Source organism: Motacilla alba, chromosome 1 (genome assembly GCF_015832195.1).
Source record: "Motacilla alba alba isolate MOTALB_02 chromosome 1, Motacilla_alba_V1.0_pri, whole genome shotgun sequence".
Classification (NCBI taxonomy): domain Eukaryota; kingdom Metazoa; phylum Chordata; class Aves; order Passeriformes; family Motacillidae; genus Motacilla; species Motacilla alba.
This window is the reverse complement of record NC_052016.1, coordinates 73548095-73565592: the sequence shown is the minus strand read 5'-3', so window position 1 is coordinate 73565592 and position 17498 is coordinate 73548095. Positions and strand designations below refer to the sequence as shown.

Genomic DNA, 17498 nt, shown 5'->3' with positions numbered 1-17498 from the left:
AAGACTTCTGAAAATATGTTCACTTCCATTTTAAAGAAACAAAAATCTTAATTCAGAATAAAAAACTTCTTGGAATTTGAATTTGCATAATTTTTCCTGAAGCATCTGAAAAACTTTAGGCCCTTATCCAGTATTTTAGTTCAAGGTCTAAGCCTAAATAATTTTTAAGCCAAAAATAACATGTTTGTTTATTTTTTGTTTCTTTGTTTGTTTTAATTAAGCAGCATAGAACACATTGCTAGATTCAGTAGTAGAAAAATTTCAAACAATTTTCAGGTTCTTGGCCACCATAGTGGAATCCAGATCTCCAGCTGCGGTGTATTTGTTTTGGGAAACCTAAAATGAGTGGTAACCTACAAATAGCTGATACAATTCCCACAAGCATTGCAAGGGGATGGAACTACAGGATCTTTAAGGTTCCTTCCAACCCAAGTCATTCAATGATTCTTTCATTCTATACTGAGCTGATCCATGTGAATTGCTAATGTATCATGTTTGTAGGGCTTAAGTCTGAGGGACTTAACACACAGAAACATCTTTATCCATTGGGTGTGCAGGGGACTGAACACAGGTTGCTGAGAAGGCATCTAGCCCACCTTGGTATTACATAATAGCCATCAGTTATACGCTGCTCAAAACTTGTTCAGAAAGCGTGAGACTTGGGAGCAGAGGTTACCTTTCTCAAAACTGTACCCACAGTTCTGACCTGGAGAATACTGTCACTAATTGAGTCAAGGCAGGGTGAAGAAAAAGTACTTTTTGGCTCCCTTTTGTCTCTAGTTGTCTCTCATCTACCTATTGTCCCCTCATCTCTGATCAGATGAATTATTGATCACGAAGAAAGATTGAAGGAGCTAGGAAACATCGTAAGATGTGTGTTTATGTCTTCGACCATTGAAAGAGTGCAACATTCTGATTTTTTACTAAATGAGATCTGGATGTAAATACCTTGCTAGGAATTTTGTTCTAAGACACAGTTAAAGATATTGTTTAAAGTACACTTAAAACATGTGTGCATTCTTCACAAATCAGTTTGATATAAGATACAGGAATGACTACAATGAATAAGATTCATGTGGGCTTGGTAAAGTTCAGAGTACTAAATCTTGGTATAATAGCTTAGGTGAACTTCCTTGTCCTAGAACTATTATAGAAAAAAATGCAACTGTAAAGCCAATGTTGAATAAATTATCATAACATGCTATCATTTAATGACAATAGACAATTTTTTGTCAAACACTGGCTTGACACTTTGTCTCTTCCACATCAGGTGAAAATTTTTGCCTCTAGAGATGGTTAAAGGTAACAGTGATCTTTTGAAGTAAGTAAATATTGTGTGTTAAATAACTTTAGGATAGTGGTTTCTTTTCATTTTAAAAGGAAACAAAACCACCAAAATTAACTAGAAAATAGTAGCACCCTTCCTCCTCGCGCCCCGCCCCCCCCAGTCACAAAAGTCCAAGGAAATATTTGAGAAATTTGCTGTTTAAGATGTATCACTTTCACATTCCTACCCTCATAATCCAATTTCATACTTCTAGCTGCCTTTGTGTGTAGATTTTACCTTTGATCATTTTTGTAAGGCTTCAGTCAGAAAAACCAGCAGCAGTTCTGAGTAGAGTAGGGACCAGTACAAACATAGAGAATGGTGAAAGACTAAATCTCACAGAGAAAATTATCCTTTTTGCATAAACAAAACCAATTGTGAGAAGCATTTAAAACAGATAACGCAATTATGTGTAGATCTTTCTCACTGAGGGAAATTCCTTGCAGCCTGTTGTCTATGTATTTGTTTTCCAGTATTTTCACACTATAAGCCCTTTGGGGCCAGGAGTGTCTACCTGCTCTAATTGTCACATATTATTACTACTACTGTTATTACTAGTCATACTAGTTGTAACTTTTTCATTGTCATCCTGAGAAAACAATAAATCAAGTGCAGAAGCAGTTTCAGCAGTCCTGAAACAAGACTCAGGATCCATAAACTCTTAGGTAAGATTTCCTCCTTCAAGTAATGAAATGGTCATCTGTCTTGGGACACGGAACTACAGAAAAAACCTAAAGGCTTAAGTGTACAATGAAGTTCCTGCAGCACAATGAAGTCCTGAATAACAGCTGAGATGTAATAATGATTCTCACTCTTCGCCGAACACAAGATCGAGTTATTCTTGATCAAAGGAAGCACGTTGTGATTTTGTTTGCTAGGCTGAACATACTAGATTTTTAGCTGGTGGATGAATATGCTCCATTTACAAATCCAAGCATGTGAAAAGAAGATATCTTTCGTAAAACTCTAATTCACAATTTGTTGTACCATTTATGTATTTACACATTTCGTTTGTGTGTGTGTGTGCGCATTAAGGTAGAGATGTGCACACAGATGCTTACACATGTATCCAAATAACATTGAAGTAGTGAAATTGTGCACCTAAAAGCTAGAAAAAGGTATTTTTAATGATAATTATAATAATAGTAATAATAATCATCATCACTGGATTTCTTTGAGACCTGGGCCTATTACATGATGCAAATTTACACAAGGAATATGTAAGACCTAAAATTAGGGACTATATCAGAATGGTCATGAGAGAACTAAATCAAAGCTGTGCAGGCAACTCAAATGTAAGACAATTCCTCACAAAGCTTTGAGTTAGCTCCTGCTTCCCAAAGGAGGGGGAAATGGCTCTGTGACCCTCAGAGCCTGTGCAACCTTCTGGCTTTTCCACAGCAGTTTTCTAGCGTGGAAGAGACACGGCATCGATTTGGAAACCTCTGTGTCCAGCCCCATGCTGCTCATCAAGCCAGTATCTGGGCAAACTTAAGTCTCCTTTTCCCTGAATGAGAAGCACAGCCATGTGCTCTGGAGAGTGCCTGAGACTTGCTGCAGCTGGTGGGGTTTCGTGCAGCCAACTTGCGTTTGTTTTCCCAGAGAGCATAGGGATGTAATTGCTATGAGACCTTGCGATCAACTTTGCTTAAGACTGGATATTAATATGTTGATTAATATGGACTGATTTTTGATAATTTCATCTTTCTTCCTAAGAAAATGACTAAAAAAATTCAGTGAGAAAAAAACTGAAAAATGACGGTCAAGAAGGCATTCTGTGAGCAACCTTTTAGAGCCAACATACTGTTATGAGTTTCTGCAGCATTTGTGCTGGAAATAGAAATATTCCCCTTTAGTTCAGCAATTTTTTAAAAACATCATCAATAAACTTGATTCTCTGTAATATGTCAACCTCCCTGCTTTGCATTTTCATCCCTGGTGCATCTTATTTGGAATAGATTAAACATGATTTTACAGAGGCTTTCTCACTTTTAATTTCGCTTTCAATTTTAATTTTTGCTTTCAAGCCCAATATATCTTGCCTCTCTTATTTTTTCATATTGTAACACAGCTGAAACAGGTGGGGCAAAGTGTGGACTAGCTAACAATTATGACTATCTACTAGAAGACATTAGGAAGCTTGGCATTTTTGCTTTTTGCATTTTGTCTATGCAATTAATTTTTGCACTTCAGTGTATTTACTGAGGATTTTCTAGTATTTATTTTTCTTTGGTTTATAGATTATACAGAACTGCCAGCTGTACTTAGATGTCCTGAAAATATGCAGGAGTTTTCTTCTTGAGTTAAAGGGGCAGTAATTAGGTTATTATTTTTGTAAACTTTTTGAGATTTTTTTTTAAAAAGAAAGAAAATGGGGATGACAAGTTACTGAATGATATATTGCTTTGGTTTACTTTTCTTGTTTCTGAGCATTGCTGATATAGAATTAGAGGCTGTAGAAGTCAGACTAGAGGTAATAAGGATCAAAAATCAGGGTCCACACCAACTGAGGAATTGCCTGTATCAGACCAGTGTAGTTATTGATCAAGAAATCCCATCCAAATCCATATTTTCAGGAAAGATTGGTCGCTTACTTGTAGGCATGAATCACTCAGAAGCTTAAACTTGTGTCTTTCACTTTGGATGAGCTTCTGGACCTGTCTGTTTTAATTTCCACTGTATTAAAAAGGAAACCTATTATACTGTTATACTGATTATACAGACCAACAAATTGAATGAGGATAGCTTCTTTCTTTATAAAATGAAGTAACAGGATCTTACCCTAAAAAAAACTTAAACCCATATTTTTCAGAAAATGTTCTAAACATGTTCTTATAGACTACTCAGCCAGGCATATTCACTCTTACCTGTTCCTTAAGCATGCAGAAAATATTCATATCCACAATTACATGCAATGACTACATATAGTAATTTATTAATTACCTATTGAATAGGCAATTTTTGTACAAAAGCACGTACCACTGTCATCAGATGTTTGCAAAATACTTTGTGATGTTCATTGTGCTGAGAAAGAAAGAAAATTTAGGTTTTGGTGGTTTTTGGTTGATTTCTGATGGCTCATTAGTCTACATATTTTAAAAACTCTGCCTTAAGGGACTAGCTGTACTTTCAGCTTTCTGGTCTGAAGTTAACTTATTTAACCAGGTGCACCTGACAGGAAAATGGGGTCCAGTTCTTATTTTCCCGAGCACAGTGAATGCAACACATCTGATTTTTTGTTTCTTGATGATGTCACAAATTTATTTTTGCATATCTAAAATCTCATTGTTATCTTTTAAGATCATATAACCATAAAAATAAACTGCTTTTTATCTATGAAATTAGCACAAGTTAGGTATTAGTAAGAGGAGACAAATGGGAAATCTATTTTTAGGTAAATGTCACACGGCCTGTAACTGAGTTGCTGAGCTTTCAGTTGTCTTGGACAGTTTCATTATTCATTAAATTGAATTTTAAAAAGCTTTTCCTGTGTTAATCTTTTTTTGGTGAAATAATGAAGGATTAGTATAAAATATCTATATTCTATGGCATTCATTGTAACTGTAAAAAAATTCTTTCACTTATTAACTTATATAAATTCAGTATTTCCTGATTAATGATTAAACCTATACTCTGGTATTCAGCATTTAGAATTCAGTCTTATTTCCTGGAATTAACAGTTTCTACTACAGTTTTTATTATCAGAACATAAATATGGGAAAAGTAAAGTGGGTACAAATTTGGCTTATGGTGCAAAGTGCAGTTGTAATTTCTTTGCCATTGCCACAAAACAAGCATGCAATAAAATTAAAACAGTGAATGAAGCAGTCTGCATGATTGAGGCTACTAACTGTTTTTCAGATTACTACTTTTGTCTGCAAAGAACAAACAGTATGTAATTCCAAAGGTTCTTTTGGCTTTTCCTTTATATATTTCTGTAGGAAAATGTTTCTCAAAGGATAGGGGTTTTTCATGTGTGTGGGTTTTTTTCTTTAATTTGCTACTGCACCTGTATATAATCTGTCATGGTAATAGCAGAACTGCAAATACCAGACCCATCAGCCTACTATTTTAGAGAAAATTATGAACACTGTTAATTAAGAGCCCACATTGCTCATGGCCTATTTAAGAGTATAAACATGGTTTTATAACCAAAGCCCCCAAAACAATGCAAAACTTTGTGAGGGGGTAAAAAAGAAAAGAAAAATCCTTATGTTAAGCCAAATACAAAGGGTTACAGAGAACACTCGGGAAACCTATTTTTCCATGTTGTAGTACTTTCTCTCCTGAACACTTTGTGGTCCCAGAAGAAGTAGCAATCTAAGTATCAAAAATATTAGACAGATACTGTTTGCAAATGGTAAAGGGTTTTCGGTTTTTTTTTTTTTCCTTTAATGATGTAACAGTAACATAGAGACCTTATAAAAATGCCTTTATGTGTAGACATGTGTCTTTTATACACTCTCACAACACTCATATATTGCAGATAAACTGTACATCTGATTTTAGGAAACTGAATTATATAAAAATCAAATCACAGATTTATAATAATTCAAAAACTTAACAACATTTGATTTGGGCAGTTTGTGAAATGGTTTCCTCACTGTCAGGAGGCTAAGATTACCAATTTTTAGCATGCTGATTATGCGTATTTTCCAGTGGACATAAATAGCTCAGATCGTGAATAGTCCACTTCAGAAAAATGAGCCAACACAGCTGATACTGATGCTTTGTTTGGTAATTGTTGCTGAGATACAAATTGTTTCAGCAAACACAGAAGATAACAGAAAGATTATGAGACTAAAAGGAGATCAGTAGCACACACACACAAAAAAAAAAAAAGTGGTTTGAGTTGTTAGTGGGAAGTCAGACTCTTTTGTGGTTTTGCTATGTGATACTGCTTGTGTATATAATGGTACCTGAAACTAGTCCTGAGCCAGTGCTGGGGTTCACTTGCCTAAAGACATGCTTGAATTGTTCTCTGTAATTCCATAAAATATCAAGTTTTCCACATGAAAGGAAGGGGAAGACTCAAGGGCCTAGCAGATAGCCTAATTTTAATTTCTAAGAACCACCTATAATCAAAAAAAGTTTGGCTTGGTTGCTAAGGCATAGATATATGCTACTGCCTTAGATACCCTCAAGCATCGTGCCTGATCTACACCTCCAGATAGCCTTGGAGTCTCCTGCAGGGGCTGTGTGGTACTCACCAATACTGTAAGACGATTCAAATTCTTTTGGCCATCTCAGGAGTTGTGTGTTCAGGCCATTGGACTGAGTCTGGGAGAAGGGTCACTGTAGTCTTTGGAAGCACCAGATGCAGATTCAGCTGACCAAAGATAGGCCTGTCTCCACAGAGTGAGCTCAGCAGCTCTCCAGAACCTTTTGGCTGGATCTCTGTTGACTTTCACAGGAACTAAACTGTTCAGCTCACATTGTGGAAACAGAAATTTAAGCAAACTGAATCCTAATGGGATCAGAATGAAAAAAGGGAAAAGAGTCTGCAAATAAGAGGAATGATTATAAAAATGAACCTGGTATGTTTAGATCAGCATTTCTTTGTGAGGCTGACATTGTACACTAGTTTTCTGCTTCATTTTCTTTTTCTTGGCTGCATTACCTTCTAGTCCAGAATTGTTTCAATTTATTATTACCATCCTTAGCTACCTAATTGTGCTACTAATGAGTACAAATAATCCAGGCATCAGGCTTTTACAGACCCACTTCAGTGTACAAATAATGGTTTGTTGTGTAACTGCTGATTATGGGAGAAGGTAACTCACATTATGGAAAATATGTACGGAAATATTGGTGATGAGGAAAGCAATGGATTCTGTACTATGCCTTTTAAATTGTGAAAACGTATTGTCATTCTTGTTCCATTGAGTTGTCCATCATGAGAAAATGTGAGATCATCTGAGCCTGGTTTTTAAGCACATGTACTTATATTTGGAACTTCATTGCAATTTTTTGAGTGCCTGTATTAGCACTGTCACATATGAAATATGTAGTTGGCTACCAAATTGCTTATTCAAGTACATATGTATGTGGTTTGAGCACTCAGCAGTAAGCATTTGCATTTCAAAATTGGATCCCTTGTGCTTGAAAGCCTTGAAAATGGTACTCTATGGTCAGCCTAGTGCAGCGTCAATTGAAATGCTGTTTGAATGCAATGTGGAGCTTCCAATTGCTGCTTCAGAAAGTGTTATGCTGAATCTGGAACACTTTGCATAATTTAATTAATTATGCCACTAAAAACTGATTTTCTCTCAATTTAAAGCAAACAGCTTTTATGAGGGTGAACTGCAGCACCCAGGGATATCAGGTGTCCAAGCTTTTAATCCTATTACAAAGACTTGACAACCACTGATGGAAACTGGAAAAACATAAGCCTCCAGCAGGGCAACAAGTGAAGAGGAAGAAGGCAACAGATTTTTAATACTCTTTGAAAGCACTGTATGCATTAAATCAAAACCAAATGTAAAAACTGACAGAACTGGTAGCTTGCACTTTGTTGTGTAGACAGAGAATAGTGTCTAAAGAATAACCCTTGTTTTGCGTTGACATTAATGAAAATAACTGTTTCCTCTACGAGGAAAAGTATTCTGTTTAACTAGCATAAGAAAAGCTCAGTGCATGGCCAAGACTTTTTGTATCTGTGTCTGTTCACTTAAAGTGTTCAGGAGCTCGACAGTCCAAAGTTTGAAAGGGGTTTCTAATGTTATGGATTGGATTCTATAGAGTCTATAAATCATTTCCCATATAAGCAGATCTTAACAGATGATTCCAGGCTACAGGTATTAAGGACACTGTCACTAAATGCTAGCCTTGATACTTTGGCTTTCTGAAGCTTGTCTTCTCTCTTCCAAATTATTATTGGGTTCAATATCACGCTAAAACAGCAGACACTGTAATTTTGAGGCAGAAAAGAGTACTGATTTAGAAAAGCTCTAATTTCTGAGCCACATAAGCACAGCCATAATTGGCAAACTATAACTGACCTTGCAAAATTCTATGACCTGGTTAGGAAGGGTCACAGAAGAATTGACTCCATCTCCACATCGAACATCAACATGTAACATGAAATTAACTGTGCTATAGAAGATCTTGCTGATAAAAATAACAAAAATATCTCATTAATGGCAATTCAGCAGCCATATAAAATGCAAACATCTTCCTTACAATGCTAACAAATATTCATATAATTACTAATATATATTTATGTATTATTTGTATTCTTCATATATATATATGTATATATAAGAGATGCTACACTTGGCTCAGAGGGGAAACAGGAGTTAGTAGGGCTCATTGAAAGATCTTTAACCTAGATTTAAAGGGGGAAAGGGATAAAATCAAGCTCATTAGAGATGTCTGGATGAGGCACAGCAGTGTTTGAAGGACAGTGTTTTAGCAAGGCCCTTTGCTCTGCCATCTCACTGGAGGTAGAGGATGGAGAGCCATGTGGTGGCAAAGACTGCAAAGTGGTTTATTGGTGTGTTAGAAGTTGCAGAAGAACCTAAGAACAGTCATGTAGGAATTACTTGTCTCCCCCAAAAAGGGGGTGGGATCAATAGGCCGGCTGAAATGCTTCTAGAGCAACACACACAGCGTGGCCACCAAACAGGAAGAGCTGGAAACCATTGTGCAGCAGTAAAACTGTGGCAGAGTTGCCAGCACGAAGACATGGTGGGATGACTTCCACAACTGGAATGCTGCAATGGATTGTTGTAAACTCTTCAGAAGGGATAAGCAAAACAGGAGGGTGGGGTAGGCCTGGATGTTAAGGAGTGAAATATGTACATCACAGTGGTAAAAAGCAGAAAATCAGAGAATATAAAATTAAAAGGAAAAGAAATATTTTTCCAGATAAGATTTAGCTGCTTTAGTATGTATTTAAATGTGTGTTAAGGCTTTTTGAGAGTGTCTTAATTCTTATAATATAAGAAAACATGTTCACTTGTCAGAGGTCATGATATTCGAATCAGGCATTTACCATCTCAAGTATGTTCACTGCATAAGGGTTATGAAAATTTCTTGTAAAATAATAAAAGTATCTAATATAATTGATTTTTTTCATTGTTTAATAAAATTGCTTTGTTTGATTGCGGGAGACTTTGGACTGAATTTTCATTACCTACTTCTGAACAATTTACACTGGGATTGAGACAGTATTGAGCTAATGAGTTAGAATTTATATTGAGCCTTAACTGTCTTCCTGAAGTAACTAGGGAAAGAAAATCATGGCAATAATGGAGTATTTTTCATTATAAACTATGTTGTACAGCTTTTACAATCAGGTTTTTAATAGATCTAGAGAAATTAAATTGGAATTCTACCAACTTCTGTGCTTTTGTCATCCAATAAAAACGATGTTAAAATATGTCAAAACTAATAGGCTTATCCCCTTTCTACTGAAGTAAGAAGGAGGTGGTGTCATTCCTGTTGTTTTTCAGGCTCTGTTGTTCATTAAAGAGTAGCGTGTATGTAGAAAAAGATTCAGAAATATGTACTTTGCTATGATCCATAATGCTAAATAGAAACTGAGCATAGATCGAATTCATCTTGACTTATATCATCCTAAAGTCCCTATCAAGACACGCTCTCATGAAAATAGTAGACATTTTCAAAGTCAGGAGGTTGAAATTGTGCTCTACATAAAAAAGGAAGCGATCATATATTGCTGATGGGTATATTAATACTGCTGAGAATGCATGCATATATCCATATTTATTAATATATTCAAACATTGTTTATTGATTGTGTGTGGTAAATAAACTCATACAGTGAGTGTATAGATTACTGTGTATGCATAAACATACATACACTCAATCTCAGCCTTATATGTAAGTACACACCAAGAATAATACAGTGTCAGGTTGGAAGATCTTAACCTTTTCATTGCACATAAATATACAGATTAATAATGAGATATTAATTATTATTTTCCTTTATACGAGTGTATAATATTGTCCTTTAACTGCATCTAATTTAATTCTATGGTTATTTGTTATGAGGAAGTCTGCAATAGTGAAAAAGGGTGTTTCTCAAAGAACTAAATTATTTCTCATCTCTGAACTTGTTTGTCCCCATTCTTCTTTGCTGTTAGTCTGTTCCACTACCAGAAGACTGCAAGAATCAATGTAATCCCTCATATTTCTACTAATAATATGAAATAAAAATTGAATATACAAAATAGAATCATCAGCCAATGACATATACATGCATGTTGGTACCCTCAATAAATTAATTTTTAAATTATTTCAAAGAATGTTTATTTATTCACAAATATGGACACAATATAACTGTAGTTTAAATTTTATTTGGCATAACAGGACATATTTTTGTTGGACATTTTACAGACAAAAATATTCTCTCACATATTAAAAAGTGCCATATATAGTTTTATTTTCTAAGTATGAGAAAAGTGTATGTACAATATACACAAAACACAGACTTCATGTGAATGAGCACAACTCTAATACTTTCAGTTTGTGCTACCTCTTAATTTAAAAGTTACTCTTACGTTCGTTTTTCAGAGGATGGGAAAAAAACCCCCAACCTAATTTCCTTCCCCCCACCCACATATTAAAAAATTAAATTAAAAATTAATTGCCACTTGCAAAAAAAGTTAGAATGCTGGCCTTGCTTCCAAATTCAGAAATTGAAAATTTGGAGTCTTCATTCATCCAAATAATATATATTCATTCCCCACAGGCAGCAGTGATGGTTCTTGGGATAAAGAAAAACTTCAGTCTCCCCCCACCCAAGGATCACAGGCCTCTGTTAACCACCCCAACTTGCCTGGACAGCATAATGTTCCAGTTAGCCATCCTCTCAACCCTCTGCAACAGAACCACCTTCTGCCAAATGGTACGGGTTGACATCTTTCAGCACTAACATCAGCAGTTTTCTAGTTCCTGTCTCTTTTTATTGGTGTTTATATAAATAGGCAATGAAAAAATCAAGGATGTGCGGAATACTGGAATACTTCCTTTAAAGAATTAAGCAGAGGAAATGGGGACAGTAAAGAGCAAATACATATGCAATAAAATTGATACTTAAAATAGCTGCTAACTTGTGCATCAGTGGCATAATGAAGCATTGCTAAGGCACCTTACAGCAGATATCAAAAACTATAATAAATAGCCGTGGCTTAGCAATGATATCATACATTACACAGATATAAACAAACTAAGAGGTCTAATAGCCTCTCTTTGTGGCTAGAAACCCTCCATGGTGGCTAGTGATTCACCCCTGCATCTCTCAGAAGAGAACTGATATAGAGCTGCTTTTTCCTGCAATGTGAACCATCTTGTCACCTGTCACTTGAATATTGTCTATCAGGAGAAAAAAAAAGACAGTGCTTAGGAAAAGATGCATAAACCTATTTCTCTGTTTTTCCCCCAGCAGGGTTGGAACTTCCTTTTATGATGATGCCCCACCCACTGATTCCCGTGAGCCTACCTCCAGCCTCTGTCACGATGGCAATGAGCCAGATGAACCACCTCAGCACCATCGCCAACATGGCAGCAGCAGCACAAGTGCAGAGCCCTCCCTCCAGAGTGGAGACATCTGTTATTAAGGTAACTATTCAACAGACCAAACTGAACCCAACCAAACCGAAAAGGCACCAAATCGGAGCCCGCTCCCAACCACCGTAAATATTGTAAAGGTGTATTGTATAGGTGTCAAATGTCCTAAGGTAAGTCATAAAGTCAGTAAATAAAAGAAAACTAAGTGTGGTGACTCTGAGAGCCCTACAGGCTACCAGTAGCCACTGTTAGCATCTCAGTTTCCCTCCTTCTCTCTAAATCAGTATTAAAGCAACACTCAAATTGAAGCATTTTCATACACAGCTTTGTCTTTTTCTTGTATTTCATAGTCTGTAATCTAATGTTTTTTGAGATATCATGGAAAAAAATTCTCTTAAATTAGAAGAGATTGTTCTTCCAACTTTAAAATCTAAGTTATCTGAAGAAGGCTGAAAGGTTTGATACTTTGCCTGTGCAGAAACTGAATTTGCCAAATCCTCGAACAAATTGGAATGAAGTAGCACAGAACAGTCCCAGTAATCTGTTGGCCAGAACTGTAGAATTATAGGGATATCTCAAAAATACGTGATACCTGAACTTGTCTACCTGTTTTAGGTTTTGTTTGTGGCCTTTAATTAAATTAATCTGGTTATAGAGGCATTTACCAGAGGCATGGAGTTTTTTCTTCCTTTTACTGAAGGTGATCTGTTTTCATTCTAAAGCATTTAATTTTAAAAGACACTTCCCTATTACCATTAGATAATTATGACTTGATCTTTATTCAGGTATCTACATTTTGCCTCTTATCCTTTAGTTCTAATGAATGAGAAAGAGAAGCTACACAAACTTTTGTTCTTTTATCTAATGTGTCTTAGAAATAGACACGCAAAAAAAGCAAGTTTATGTAGTTTTTCAGGGCTATGTTGGAAATCGGTCCATTCATGCAATTCCTTTGATAAAAATTAGGTAAACTTAGAATCTTTTGGACCTTCAAATCAGGAGTTACAAAAGTTTCATGATGATTTAAGTAGAATGAAGAGGTCTGACTTTATTAAGACATTCAGCATACTGGTGCACCTTTCTTCTTTAACCTAAGAAGCACAGAACCGCAAAGAACTGTTTAGTTAAAGTCAACAAATCTATGGTTTTATTGACCTAGAAAAATATGATCTGATAACCTAATTCAGTCACCTATACTTCCAAATCTAGGGTCTCCTTTGGAGGCCCTCAGTGGTATCCCTTTCTCACCCTTGTTGACATGAGGAGTTGAGATACTGCTTTGAAAAGAATTGCTTATTTAGGTGGTATACCAACAAGACTAGATCCTGCCCTGGTTTCCATCTTGCCCCTGTGTTGGGGATATAAGTACTCTGCTGCTAACTAACTGATTACATGGTGATTTTTTGCAACTCTATTTTCCTATTTTTACTTGACTGGTATTTAGTAAGAGTTACGTGGTACTAATATTCTCTGGAACACACGTGGTGCTTTATTTAATTCTAAATTTATTTTCTTAATTGGAACAGTGGCCACCACTCCTACTAGGGTATCTAAAAAATGAAGATTGAGATGGAGCACATGCTAAATGACACTTGACATATGAATTACTGTGCCAAAAATCCTTTGTCTTCACTATTTTCATGCTATTTTCCCTCCTTTCACTTTCTATGACCTATTTTATTTCATATGTAAGAGTATAAAATTTGACCTTCATGAGCATTGGTAACCTTCTGTTTCTAAACTTTAACAAGCTGACTTCTAGCTTGTAAGGCTGAGTTACCATGGCCTACATTTAAATACATCTATGGGAGCATATTGCAGTGTGACCGCTATCTTTGTCTCCAGTTACCAGTCAGGTACATTTGAGTACAGCGTATCTCGCAGGCCATGTAAAGATGATTTCCTTTTGTGGAAAGCAGGTCCTGCTCCGTTGACAGATCTAACCCCATTATGGGAACATTGCTGGACCCAGGAAGCACTTAACTGAAAAGTACTTTTGGCTCATGTGATCTAAACCTGTCTAGTAGGTTTAAAACTACTGCACTCTGAAAGGGACATACTGTCATCATATAACTGTTTATATTATTATAACTGTGGGCAGTCCCATACCAGAAAATTTTCCTTATCCTGGGGGTTGTTTACTTCTTAACAAGTCCATTTTTGTAACTCATCTGTTTCCTTTAGCAGAGATAGATTCCTTATAATCTAGGTGAAGACCTTGAAAGTACCTAGCAATTTAGGCTCTCTGAAACATTCCAACAGCATGTTTTAACTGGAAAATCATAATCTATTTCCAAAAGTTTGCTTATTTGAGCATTTGTTTGTATTAATAATCTACAGTATGTATCAATGTCATTTTTGAAAATTCAGCTCTCATATCCATGCTAATTAAATATTCATTGTAGCTGCCAACTTTTGCATAACTCCTGGCATAACATCCTGTGCAAGTTATTTGACAAACTAAGTTTCATGTTCCCATCTGGTTTGCTCATAACCGTGATATAAAAATATGTGGATTTCAATGAAATGTTTTTAAATGACCAAATTAACCTAAGTTCTCTTTAGAAAATTGTGCACATACGAGCATGAAATACAGATTTTTTCTGAAGTTTGCACTACTAAGTTAAGGATTTTGGGTCCTTTATGTAGAACATGACATTACCTAAGTGCTGTCATGACTTCTTCAGTCAAGGCCTGTTAAGTTACTGCTCAAATTAATTTCTACTACAGGTGAATCTATAAACACAAGTTTTAATCTGTCACTCAAAACTCACTTTTAAATGTAAGATCTTGCTGCACATAGTTATTTCAACAGTACTGCAAGGTCTAAGGAACTTACTGTTTCCTACTCATTCCTTCAGCCCTATTGCGGTACAACATATGTCTAGATTTATGTCCTCTGTTATTATCTATTGCAGAGGGATATGGTCATATGGATAGAGGTAGCACAGCTAAGTAATTATGTTCCTATTTTTTGATACTGACCAGGATTGAAACGTAAACCCCAAAAATTTAAAAGCATGAGGTCATTATTAGGTGATTTTCTTCCCATAAGGATGGACATAATGTCACTGGCAATTTACCTGTTCTTCTCTAGGCATAGTCAGAGGCTGTGATTTTAATGTCCACTGAATTATATGCACTGAGTAGTTGAGCAGGAAACTGTAATCAGCATACTTCTTGAACCTTGTGCTGGCAGTGTAATGTTTATGAATAATAACTTATACTACAATCAAAATAAATATCTTCAAGAATAGATGTAAGTGAGAAGGTCAAACCTCCTTTTTCTTTATTTTTACAGGAATGGATAAATAGTGCAATTGCTCTCTTTCATGAAACTGTTTGTTATTAGAATTATACCTTCCATTTTTTATTGCTATTATTTTCAGACATCTTGGTTTTGTTTTCATTATGGTTTGACTCATTTTTTAACCCTAATTTTACTGAAGTATTTTCTCCTTACTATCAATTTTTCCACGAATTGAAAAGTTTTTAAATCACTCATCTCAGAGTTTGTAGTTGTGAAACAGCAGCCTAGATTTGAAATTAGAGTACAGCATGTTTGCCAGTGTAAAGTCTGCTTGAAAGTTAGAAGGCCTGTGAGAAATTTCCACTCTGAAAAGTAAATCAATAGTAACCATATCTAATTAAGTAACAAAGAACAAAATTAAGTCTTGGAAAATCAAAGTCTTCAGATTATGAACAACCAGGTTCATTGGATGGAAGGATTGCCTTTGTGAACAGTGCAACAGTAGATGACTTGCTGACCTTTCCTTCCAATTCACTGACTTCACAGCTAGCGCTGTTATCTTTAAACTCACAAAGCTTCAAATGCCTTTCTATTACTGGGCAATATTTCATTTCTTCATGATAAGATGTTGGAATAAAGCTGAGATCATGTACTAACTAAACATTTTATCCTGCTGCATTCAGGAGATGAGACAAAGACAAAATTACAAGGGAAGCCTTACAAAGCAACACCTTAGATTTGGCAGTGAACTCTGAGCCCTAAAATCTTCAGAATTATATTTCAGAAGAGTGTTGTGCCCTTTCGAACATGAGACGAACATTAGATGTCTTTTTCTAATGGAATGTTTAGATATATGAGTTGGATGAATAAGAGGAGAGCAACAACAAGCAGGGACAGCAGATTGTGACAACAATGAATTGCAGTGAGTGTGACAGCTGTGACCTGGGGATGCTTTAGACATGAAGTGGCTTTCATCACCTGCCCATGGTTTCAAAGGCTCAGCTTGTTAGCAGTTTCACTACATCAATTTTTTTTTCACTCAGCAGAAAGATATATGAAAATATAAAGGACATACCTTATAATAATAGCAACTTGAAATTACATTGTAAAAGTTAGAACAGAGCAGCAGCATGCCAGAATCAAAAATTGCAATTTATCCATATGTGACTAATACTTATAGAAAGAATTAAGAATAAAACAGAAGAAACCAATATGTCTAGCTGAAGAAGTGGAGACAACAGTGGCACAGTAGTTTTCCACTGTGTAGAATATATCACACTAAACTTTGCTAATTCCCTCACATCTATCACAGCACTGGTTGTGTTACACTATTTTATACCTTTTTTAAAATCTATCTATATATAGATAGATATATTTCTATGATTCATTAGCAGAAATTTACTGTTAACTTATTTAATAAAAGTAGCTGCTGACAGATTTTATTTTTTAGAATAACTCTGTTTATAGGACTATTCTGACATGAAATTTTATTTTGGAATTCATTCACTTTTTCATTTTTCATTGGTAATATGTGTGTTCCCATTGATGTAATTTAATGTTCCTATCTTTTTTTTTTGCCTATTATAGATAGGTCAGTTGGTCAGAGTCTGGTGCTGATAACACCCAGGTCATGGATTCAATCCCCATATGGACCATTCACTCAAAATCTAGACTTGATGGTCCTTCTGGATCCCTTCCAACTCAGACTCATGTGTTTCTGTGATTTTTTTCCCCAAAAAGTCCAAATAATAGCCAAAGAGAAGAAATACATCACTGCCATACAGAAATGGCTGAACAGAGTACGTTTTAATGTCTCATGTCAGACTGGTGGTGAGCAAGTCCAGAGAACATACCTGAAAGTAAACAGACTCTAAGAGGAAAGAGGGCAAATTCACTTCACTGATCTGAATCTTGTATCCTGTGTTGAAGGCAGAAGTTTTCTATGGACACTTCTGTGTCTTACAGGAAAAGCATCATGCAGGCAGTAGCAGCATTCCTGTGAAGCTGGATATGCTGTATGCCTTTTACAGACTGGGAATGAGAACAAAATTGATTGTGTTCCAAATTGGCAGAAAAACCCTTTTTGTATGCCTAACCTGAAAAACACCTGACTTTTCAGATATCCTACTATTTTTAGAGACATTAGTGCATTGTGCATTCAAAATAGAAATTTTAACATTACTTTAAAGTGTTTTTCTTGAATGTGTAAAAGTGCAAGAGGGAAGGTACTTTGATTTCCTCTTTATCTGATACATGAAGTATGATCAAATTTTCTTCTGTATGTAAGGAGAAATTTGATTCAGAGCATTTAAATAATAAAATGTAATTGGTCTACAATAAATATTTTTAGAATAAAAATAGGACTATCAGCTCCTAAAACAAACTG

The 17498-nt window shown here is 35.6% G+C and overlaps 1 protein-coding gene across 9 annotated transcripts in view; it reads left to right on the top strand.

The window, feature by feature from the left end:
- DACH1 (dachshund family transcription factor 1) overlaps positions 1–17498 on the top strand; it is a 353685-nt gene that overhangs the window by 225215 nt on the left and 110972 nt on the right. For 3 of the 9 annotated variants that reach the window (XM_038146140.1, XM_038146051.1, XM_038146404.1), the window contains exons 4-5: positions 11045–11200; positions 11738–11913. In XM_038146140.1, the coding sequence (XP_038002068.1) occupies positions 11045–11200; positions 11738–11913 (332 nt within the window). The remainder of the gene's footprint in view (positions 1–11044; positions 11201–11737; positions 11914–17498) is intronic. The other 6 variants (XM_038146617.1, XM_038146708.1, XM_038146585.1 and 3 more) reach the window with 3 other exon arrangements.